We start from the raw sequence: 10,176 nt of genomic DNA, 5'->3' as shown, positions 1-10,176 counted from the left end.
GCCCGCGTTGGTCTGGCCGCTGAGGCCTTGCCTTGGAGGGAGGAGAGTCACCGTGCCTCAGCTTCCCCGTCTGCACAGTGGGCTCGTGGGGGTGCAGCACCCGCACCTGTTCATGGGCACCTTAGTCCAGTGTTCGCTGGGAGCAACGGTCAGGTTGTGGGGCCCAAGCTTCAGCCCCCCACGTCCCAGCTGGACCAGGGGGAGATTCTGCGTCTCACTCCTGTCACAGGCACGTGTTATGTGGGGTTCAGGGACAAGTGCCTCCCAGGCTCCAAATCACATGGCCACACTCCAAACAGCCACACCCGTCTTCCCAGCACCACCCACAGAAGTGGGAGTCACCACAGGACACGTTCCCACGGACTGTGGGTGCTGCGTCCAGGTCACGGCGTCTGTCCCCCAAATATCTGCAGGCGAAGCCTTCCGTGCACAGGTGAGCTGCCCCTGTCGCTGGCTGCCTGCACCAACCAGCCCCACATCGTCAACTACCTGACGGAGAACCCCCACAAGAAGGCGGACATGCGGCGGCAGGACTCCCGCGGCAACACGGTGCTGCACGCGCTGGTGGCCATCGCCGACAACACCCGGGAGAACACCAAGTTCGTCACCAAGATGTACGACCTCCTGCTGCTCAAGTGTGCCCGCCTCTTCCCCGACAGCAACCTGGAGGCCGTGCTCAACAATGACGGCCTCTCGCCCCTCATGATGGCCGCCAAGACGGGCAAGATCGGGGTGAGTGCAGGGCCGGGGGCGGGCACAGGTGGCCCATGCACTCCTGTTTTCCACACACACACACACACAGCAGGCGCTGCTGCTGGCATTCATTATGGTTAATACCCGCCCCCCCCTCTCGGCATGCCAGCCCTGGTGTGCAGATGTCCCAGCTCAAGAGCCTGCTATGGCTCCCTATTGTCCAGCCAAGCAACTCAACTCCATCCAGAGCCTCTGGATGCTCACCCCCCACTCCTGCCAGCCAGGACCAGCCACTGAGAGAAACCTGAGTCCCGGGTCTCCAGCGCTGCCGACCCCACCGCTGGGTCCTGGCTCAGCCGGAGCTGCTGTGAGGCCGTCCCTCCCCCTGGGCCTCCCAGCGCAGGGCCTAGAGCAGGAGGCGGCCCCGGCACTGCTGCCATTTGGGCTGAGTGGCCCTGGGGTGTGGGGCTGTCCTAGGCATGTAGGATGCTGAGCTGCATCCTGGGCCTTAGCCTACGGATGCCAGCAGCAGCCTCCACCACTGTGACAGCACAGGTGTCTGCAGACATTGCCACACTGCGCCCTGGAGAGGCAAACCTGGAGGACTCAGCAGTCAGGGGGGCTGGGCCCCAGGCCTGGCTCGGCCACATTCCTCAGGCGTCTCCCCTCCCCTCTCTGCCTTCGTTTCCTCATCTGTACGTGGGGGTAGTAACAGTGCCTTGCGGCGGAGTGTTGTTCTGTCAGCCAGATGAGGGGATCCGCTTTAAGCTCTTGGAACAGAGCCTGGGATGCGTAGTAAGAGCTCAATAAAGAGCAGGGCGGTTATTACTCTATTGAAAATATAGCAACTATTATACGGTGGCAGTTCACCGCAGAGCCCTGGGTGGTGGAGAGGCTGGGCTGAAATTCTGGCTCCGTCCCACTACACTGCAGGCCTCGGGCGACTCCCACCCTCTCTGTTCCTCAGTTTCCCTGTGTGAAAGCCAATGAGAGTAGGAGTGGTAACAGGAAGGGCTGGTATGGTAAGTATTATAGAATTAACAGAGTAACAAGATTCATTAATTGCTGTTTTAATTATATAAAGATGACATTCACTACAGTTCAGGTCGTTAAGGCTAGCCTGGGTTCAGTCTGGCTTCCGCTGGGCTGGTGTGGCCTCGGGACACCCTTCTCTTCTCCGAGTCTTCGTTTGCTCATCTGTAAGCCAAGACAGTAAGGGTAAGAATTAGACAAGATGCTGTGAGGAAAGGGTCCGGCACAGAGCGTGTGCTCAGTAAATACTTGCCCTCCCCCATCCTGCTCTCTGGGGAGAGCCATCTGATGGGCTGTGCCCGGCCCGGGTCCTCCCGGGAGTGCCCCTCCTTGGGTCCCTGACCTTCCTTCTCCTGCTCAGATCTTTCAGCACATCATCCGCCGGGAGGTGACGGATGAGGACACCAGACACCTGTCCCGCAAGTTCAAGGACTGGGCCTACGGGCCCGTGTATTCCTCGCTCTACGACCTCTCCTCCCTGGACACGTGTGGGGAAGAGGCCTCGGTGCTGGAGATCCTGGTGTACAACAGCAAGATTGAGGTGGGCGCCAGGGCGGGGGTCAGGGGTGTGTGGCTGAGAGCAGGGAGGTGGCCTGCGGCTCAAATCAGTGGGTCTGTGGGCTGAGTGCAAAAGAAGGTGCCAACTCAATGCCCAAAGTGACGCCTGGCACTGGGCAGGGGGGCGCTGAGGGGACTGTAAGGGGGAGCTTCAGGGGCAGGCAGGCCTGGGCAGGATTCTGGCTCCGTAACTTGCATGCTGTGCGACCCAGGACAAGTGACTCAGCCTCTCTGAGGCTGAGGATAAGGACAGTGCATATCTCATGGGGCCGCTGGGAAGACACCGTGAGTTAGTTTTAGAGCAGCCTGGCAGAGTAAACGTTATGTGCCAGCTGTTACCATTAGTAGATGTTATATGAAGTCTCGAAAGCTCTCTTTTCAGTTAGCAGTAGTTTGTGAACATCGTTCTGCACCATTAAATATTCTTGTGCGACATCATTGCTGCGTGTAAATGTACTCCATGCTAATGAACCATTCCTCCATGCTTGGTCATGTGGGTTTGTGTCTGCCTTTAACTATCAGGAAAAAAAAATACTACAGTTGCATCTCTGTGGCTATGCTGTTGCACAGATCCGTGGTTATAAAGAGACTCAGTCATTGGAGGGACAGGGTGCTTACAACTGGGGCAGAGCGTGCTGCCTGGGTGCAGAAGGCCCCCTCCCGCCCTGGCCGCCAGCGTGGACAGGCCTTCTCTTGCCTGAGCTTACTTCCCCATCTTGAAATTACTGACTTGATTCTTTTTTTTTCTTTTTAAAAAATATATTTTTTATTGATTTCAGAGAGGAAGGGAGAGGGAGAGGGAGATAGAAACATCAATGGTGAGAGAATCATTGATCAGCTGCCTCCTGCACGCCCCCTACTGGGGATTGAGCCCGAAACCCGGGCATGTGCCCTGGACCGGAATCAAACCCGGGACCCTTCAGTCCGCAGGCCGATGTTCCATCCACTGAGCGAAGCCAGCCAGGGCGTGACTTGATTTTGATGGGGTGGCGGGAGGTTTAGCGTATCTGGTGCCAACTCTGACCGCTGGTTTCTGCTTGGGGAGCTGTACAGAGGATGAAGGTGCAGGACTGTCATTGTTGTCTGGCCTGGGTTCGTCATTGGGAAGCTGTGGTTAGTCAGGTATTTAGCGTCCTGGGCTGAATCTCCCAGTCTGGCTTCCTGAGTCAGAATCCGGAGGTGGAAGCTCAGGGGCTTGTATTTTGGCAAGCAGCTCGGTACCATCCCCAGCTGGGAGTTTGGGGACCATGAGCACAGCTTTCCAGCCGGGTTCTGAGTCTAGAATAGGCCTCACAGGCAAGGGGGGCAGACCTTGGTGCTGAGCCCAGGAGTTGGGGGCTGAGTCCCACTCCCCTGCTCCCTGAGGATCGGGGTCAGGAGGAGCAGTGCTGGGGGAGGTGGGAGTGTCGGTCGCCTGCCCAGCGCGGCCCTGACGCCCGGGCCCCGCAGAACCGCCACGAGATGCTGGCCGTGGAGCCCATCAACGAGCTGCTGCGGGACAAGTGGCGCAAGTTCGGGGCCGTCTCCTTCTACATCAACGTGGTCTCCTACCTGTGCGCCATGGTCATCTTCACCCTGACCGCCTACTACCAGCCGCCCAGAGGCGGCTGGGGAGCAGGATGGAGGGGTGCCTCCCCTCGCCCAGTGGGGAGAGGAGGGAGGAGGCTCCCTGGGGTCAGATGTTGGGCCGCTGAGGGGACTTCTGGATCTGGGACTCGGTGTTGGAGGGGCTGGTGAGGACCTGCGTCCCCCGCCCCCCAGCCGCCGTACCCTTACCGCACCACCGTGGACTACCTGAGGCTGGCCGGGGAGGTCATCACGCTCTTCACCGGGGTCCTGTTCTTTCTCACCAACGTGAGTGTGTGGCCCCCAAACCCACCCGCCCTGCCCACCCTCCTCCTCCTCCTCCTCCTCCTCCTCACCTTCCCCCTTTCTTCTTCCCCCTTCCTCCGCCCCCTTCTCCAGCCCTGTACTCCCCTCTGCTCTTCCCTCCTTTCCCAACAGGCCCATCGTCTTTTCTCTGCACAGCAGTCGGCCTCCCTCTATTCTCTTCCTTCTTCTGCCTCCCCTCCCCTCCCCTCCCCTCCCTCCCTCTGTGCTCCTGGGGCTCCACCCCTCACCTGCCTCCCCCTGCCTCCAGATCAAAGACTTGTTCATGAAGAAATGCCCTGGAGTGAACTCTCTCTTCATCGACGGTTCCTTCCAGCTGCTCTAGTGAGTGGAGGCCCCGGGCTGGCAGCCCTGGGTCAGGAAGGTGGGGTTGGGCTGGGACATCGTCCAGGTTGGGGTGTGGGGGTGTGAATCCTAATAGCAGTGAGTTCACCCAGCCTGGCCACCTGGAGCCCGAAGTCAGGACAAGGCCAATCAATGCTAAGCAGTAGGGTCTTCTGATTACAGCAAGATTCTGGTTGCTAGAGAGTTACCACACACACCGGGGATAGAAATAATTGAACCCCTCCTGCTGGTGATGGGTTGCGAATGTCTGCCTGGAGTGCCCTGCTGAGAGGATTTGAGGCTGTGTCTGTGTTTGGTGGGAGAGTGCAGTGATGGATTATTGATGTCTGCCTCGGGCACAGGCTGCTACTGCAGGTGGCTACGTCTTTCCTTTCCCTTAGAGCCAGAGAGCAGTGAAGTCCACGCAGCACAAAACCCCCACTGCACACCACGACTCTCTAGCGCAGTGGTTCTCAACCTTCCTAATGCTGCAACCCTTTAATACAGTTCCCCATGTTGTGGTGACCCCCAATTTCATTGTTACAAATTGAACATAATTAAAGCATAGTGATTAATCACAAACACAATAAGTAATTATATATGTGTTTTCCGATGGTCTTAGGCGACCCCTGTGAAAGGGTCGTTCGACCCCCAAAGGGGTCGCGACCCACAGGTTGAGAACCACTGCTCTAGCGGTTCCAAAGGCATCACTTAGGGATCTTGCAGGGCTCAGGCCATTGCACACACAGTAATTGTCAATTCACCGAGCGGACCCACAGGTTGAGAACCACTGCTCTAGCGGTTCCAAGGCATCACTTAGGGATCTCGCAGGGCTCAGGCCATTACACACACAGTAATTGTCAATTCACCGAGCATTCTGGGTAACAGGGAACCCACTGTGCGTCTTCTGGGTTTCTAGAGCGTACGGGGTGTCTTCACCTTGGGGGGCTTAGGGCCTGTCTCCCCTCAGGGCCTCATTGCCCCTCCCCCGGCCCCTCCCGTGGTCTCTGCTGCCTGCAGCTTCATCTACTCCGTGCTGGTGATTGTCTCGGCGGCCCTCTACCTGGCCGGGATCGAGGCGTACCTGGCGGTCATGGTCTTCGCCTTGGTCCTGGGCTGGATGAACGCCCTTTACTTCACGCGTGGGCTGAAGCTAACAGGGACTTACAGCATCATGATCCAGAAGGTACGGAGTGGGGGACCCGCGGAGCTGCGTGCCCTGGGGGAGCCCCCACGCCAGGTACACGTCTCACATGCACAGACAGTGCCCGTGGGCCTGATGTGGGCACGCGGGGGCAGCAGGCAGGGCCTGGGTGTCGGGAGGGCCTGGGAGCGTTGGAAAGGGGATTTGGGATGGAGGCATTGGGAAAGCGAGAAGCCGTGTGTCTCACCTTCGCCTCCGTCATCCGCTGTGTCTGTAGATCCTCTTCAAAGACCTGTTCCGCTTCCTGCTGGTCTACTTGCTCTTCATGATCGGCTACGCGTCAGGTGAGCTCTGGGCGCCCAGGGGCTGCGGGTGGCGGGATGTGTGGGGAAGATAAGCAGCGGGTGTGGCGTTCTCACTGGTGCCAGGCGCTGGGCTAAGTCCTTCCCCGTCCCCGTCTCTTCATTCTCCCGGCAAGTCTGTAAGATAACGAGCCTTCGCTGTCTCCTTTCACAGATGAGGAAACAGGCGGGGAACGGTTAAATAACCTGCCCAGGTTCGAAAGCTAGGAAACGGTGCAACTGGCATGTTAACTATTATTAGAAGCCACATAAGACGCAGTGGCTTAAGACAGCCGCCATGCATTGATTGTTCGTGAGTCCAGCTCCGCTAGGTGGTGTGCTGGCTGGGACCGATCTGGCTAGTCTTCCAGGCCCTGTGTCCGAGCTCCGTGGGTGGGTTGGCTGGTCTGCCTGCTCTGGCCAGATGGCCTCAGTGGGGGCGTCTTTGCTCTCCCCTGTGGTCACTCACCCTCCAGCCGGCTCGATGGGGCTGGGGCACAGGGTGGTCTATGGGGGCTCAGAACGTGAGCGGAAGTGTTCAGGTCACTTCCTGGCATGGCATCGCTTCTGCCTCCCTCTATTGGCCAAAGCAAACTGAAGGCGGCCTCGGTTCAGAGGTGGGGAAATAGACTAGACCTCGCCACAGGAGGAGCTGCAAGCCACACTGAAGGGGCGGGGCTACAGGGAGAGTGAGTTCTCATAAGTAATCTATCAGCCCAGGTCTATTTATTTATTTATTTATTTATTATTGATTTCAGAGAGGAAGGGAGAGGGAGAGAGAGAGAAGCATCAATGATGAGAGAATCATTGATCGGCTGCCTCCTGCACGCCCCCTCCTGGGGATCGAGCCCAGAATCCAGGCACGTGCCCTGACCGGGAATCGAACCCTGACCTCCTGGTTCATAGGTCGATGCTCAACCACTGAGCCACGCCGGTCAGGCAGCCCAGGTCCTTTTTAAAGCTCAATACTGGCTCCCTCAAGTATGGCTTCTCCGTGACGTCATGATGCCGCGGGACCTCGGTGGCACAGGCTGTGGGGGAAGGACCAGGAACGGGGAACTGACCAAGCCTGGCTGGTCCCTAGGGGGTGGGTGATCGCCCATTTGATGCTCAGCATCCAAACTCGAGTGGCCGACTCAGGCTTCGCCTGCCACACTCCACCTGAGGAGGCTGGTCGGGGACCAGCCCTGGAGCAGGATCTGATGGTAGCGTTATTTTAACCAGATGGTGGGTGATTCCGGGAACCAGAACTGCAGCCTTAGCTGGGGAGAGAGGGACCGGCTACAGCTGCCCCCTCCCGGTGATGGGACTTAGAAGAACTAGACAGAGTGTCAGGGGTTCCACAGTGGTTTGGGATTCGGGTCAAGCCCAGCCCTACTGCAGTCCTAACTATAGAAACTGAGGCAGAAGCTTCGTGGCTAAAGTGGCAGCTGAGTGGTCAGCTTGCTGCCAGGGCTTCTGCTGCGGGACACTAGCTCCCTGGTCTGCGATGGACATGACACAAACGTGACGCGTGCTCCTGTTCCACGTTTGTGCCCGCGACAGACATGGCCAGTGGATCACAGAACGGTTTTTCTGATGAGTCCAGACAAGATTTCAGAATCCTTCTCAACACACATTTCAGCAGCCGCTACACAACTGAGTGGCGTTGGCAGGAGCTGTAATCCCAGGTGGAAGGCACTCGGGCAGTGATGGCGAACCTATGACACGCGAACTCATTTTTTTGGTTGATTTTTCTTTGTTAAATGGCATTTAAGAATCCTTCTCAACACACATTTCAGCAGCCGCTACACAACCGAGTGGCGTTGGCAGGAGCTGTAATCCCAGGTGGAAGGCACTAGGCGTTCTATGCCCACGGAGCGCAGGGGCTCCGTCCCGCATGCTCCCTGCCCTGGGGGTCAGGGGCGGTTGTTGCTGCTCAGCTGTGCTGAGAAGGATCTGAAGCTGCGTCTGGGCTGAGCACCACTGTCGGCTGAGGTGTCTGGAGGGGTGAGGGCCTTAGCGAGCGCGGCTTCTGGGCCGTCAGCACTGGCGCCGGTTTCGGCTCCTGCCCTTCCTCTGTGAGCAGAGAGAGCGTCTGCCCGGAGCTCGGGTCCCAGGCTCCCGGGACCTGTGGGAACGCCGGGCTGGAGCAGGGCTTCTCAGCCTCGGCACCTGTGGCTTTTGGGGCCGGATGATTCTCCTGTGGGCTGTCCTGTGCGTGGGGTGTTTGTCAGCACCCCTGGCCTCTGCCGAGTGCACACCAGCAGCACTCCCTCCGGCTGTGCGACCGAACACGGCTCAGGACACTGCAGATGCCAGTGGGGGGGGGGTCGCCCTCTCAGGTCATTGCAGATGCCCCAGGGGGCGGGGTTGCCCTCTCAGGACATTGCAGATGCCCCAGGGGGCGGGGTCACCCTCTCAGGACATTGCAGGCGCCCGGGGGGGGGGGGGGTATCACCCCTGGTGGAGGCCCTCCTCCTCGCTGGCAGGAGTTCTGGGAAGAGCAGTGGCTTCAGATTTGGGAAGACCCCGGCCTGGCTGACCTGCTGGGTAGCCCTGGGCCGTGCTCTCCTGTGACCAAGCCTCAGTTTCCCCTCCATCCGATGGGGATGACTCTCCCCCCCTCAGCTGGCGTCTGACACTCAGTGAATGCCCCCCCGTCCCGCCCACAGCCCTGGTGTCCCTGCTGAACCCGTGCGCCAACATGAAGGAGTGCGGCGAGGACCACGCCAACTGCACGGCGCCCACGTACCCCTCGTGCCGCGACAGCGACACCTTCAGCACCTTCCTGCTGGACCTGTTCAAGCTGACCATCGGCATGGGCGACCTGGAGATGCTGAGCAGCACCAAGTACCCCGCCGTGTTCATCGTGCTGCTGGTCACCTACATCATCCTCACCTTCGTGCTGCTGCTCAACATGCTCATCGCCCTCATGGGGGAGACGGTGGGCCAGGTCTCCAAGGAGAGCAAGCACATCTGGAAGCTGCAGGTGAGCGGCTCCTCCGCCCCCGCGCCCTCCTTCCGAGAGGGGCCTCGGACCCACCACCTCCTCAGTCTTCCGCTCCTGCCTCCACCTCCCTGTCTGTAGAATGGGCATCCCAGGCTGCGCCTGCTTCCCAGAGCCGCCTACTGTGTTGCCAACGGCTTCTTGCCTGACCGCCAGCAGTGGCCTCGCCCCACCTTGGGGTCCAGTTCCCAGGACAGTCGCCTCCGGGCACCGAGAGGCTCTGGCTCAGGGAGTGCTCAGGGAGCCGGGCCTTGCAGCAGGGTCTGTGCCGAGTCCAGGGGCCAGGGGCCGCTTCCAGCCCTGCCACCCTGGGGTGCTGTCGTGTGGAAGGCAGTGCGGACTGGGCCTCACTGGCCCGGGTGCGATCCTAGGCAGCAGAGGCCTGGGGGCCCGCCTGCCGGGGCTGCGCACCGTTCCGAATCTGGTTTTCACAGTCAGGGCTTTCCGAGGCCCAGGCACGCGCACTGCATCTCCCTGACTCGGTGAGAAAAGAACCCCAAGGTCACCCTCCCACGCCGGGCCTCAGGGCAACATCCAGATCTGTTCTGAGTCCTTACCCACACGGCCTCAGCTTCCCCCCCGGGTGGGACTCATCAGATGCAAACCGGCAGCCTGAGGACTGGATTTGACCAGCAAAGATTTATTTTTTTCTTTATCATTAAAAAAAATTAATGCAGAATTTTAAAGTTAAGAGATTTCACATTAAAATCCAGGCTGTGGCCTTTCTTGGCGAGGTGGGCCCATATCCCTGCCTGGCCGCCCCCTGTACGTGGGCTGTGCTCTCTGGTTTGCCCCAGGCCCCACCTCTCCCTAGTGCTCCCCGCACTGAGCGGCGACTGCTGTGCTGAGGCCTGGGCTGCGGCCTTTCTGCCTCTGATGCTGCCTCACCCATTTATTCTGCTGGGTCAGGGGGATTCGAGTTTGTAACCGTTTCCAGGGTCAGTGGGAGCTGGGAAACCTACTTCTCTGCCCACCCCGCCTGCTGTCATTTCTGCCATCAGGGCAGTGGGCGGGCGGGCGAGGCTCACCCCCGGCCTGTGCTCCCCCTTCCAGTGGGCCACCACCATCCTGGACATCGAGCGCTCGTTCCCCGTGTTCCTGAGGAAGGCCTTCCGCTCCGGCGAGATGGTGACCGTGGGCAAGAGCTCGGACGGCACCCCGGACCGCAGGTGGTGCTTCAGGTGAGCGGGCGGACGGGCCGGAAC

The 10,176-nt window shown here is 59.5% G+C and overlaps 1 protein-coding gene across 1 annotated transcript in view; it reads left to right on the top strand.

The window, feature by feature from the left end:
- Positions 1-10,176, top strand: part of TRPV4 (transient receptor potential cation channel, subfamily V, member 4) — a 36,564-nt gene that overhangs the window by 21,705 nt on the left and 4,683 nt on the right. Inside the window, exons 6-14 of the mRNA XM_014537663.1 lie at positions 427-732; positions 2,087-2,266; positions 3,733-3,897; positions 4,045-4,137; positions 4,424-4,497; positions 5,518-5,683; positions 5,919-5,985; positions 8,637-8,953; positions 10,025-10,152. Coding sequence (XP_014393149.1) covers positions 427-732; positions 2,087-2,266; positions 3,733-3,897; positions 4,045-4,137; positions 4,424-4,497; positions 5,518-5,683; positions 5,919-5,985; positions 8,637-8,953; positions 10,025-10,152 — 1,496 coding nt within the window. The remainder of the gene's footprint in view (positions 1-426; positions 733-2,086; positions 2,267-3,732; positions 3,898-4,044; positions 4,138-4,423; positions 4,498-5,517; positions 5,684-5,918; positions 5,986-8,636; positions 8,954-10,024; positions 10,153-10,176) is intronic.

This window comes from Myotis brandtii, unplaced genomic scaffold (assembly GCF_000412655.1).
Source record: "Myotis brandtii unplaced genomic scaffold, ASM41265v1 scaffold181, whole genome shotgun sequence".
NCBI lineage: Eukaryota > Metazoa > Chordata > Mammalia > Chiroptera > Vespertilionidae > Myotis > Myotis brandtii.
Note: the sequence above shows the minus strand (reverse complement) of the source record. Positions and strands in the feature narration are given on the sequence as shown.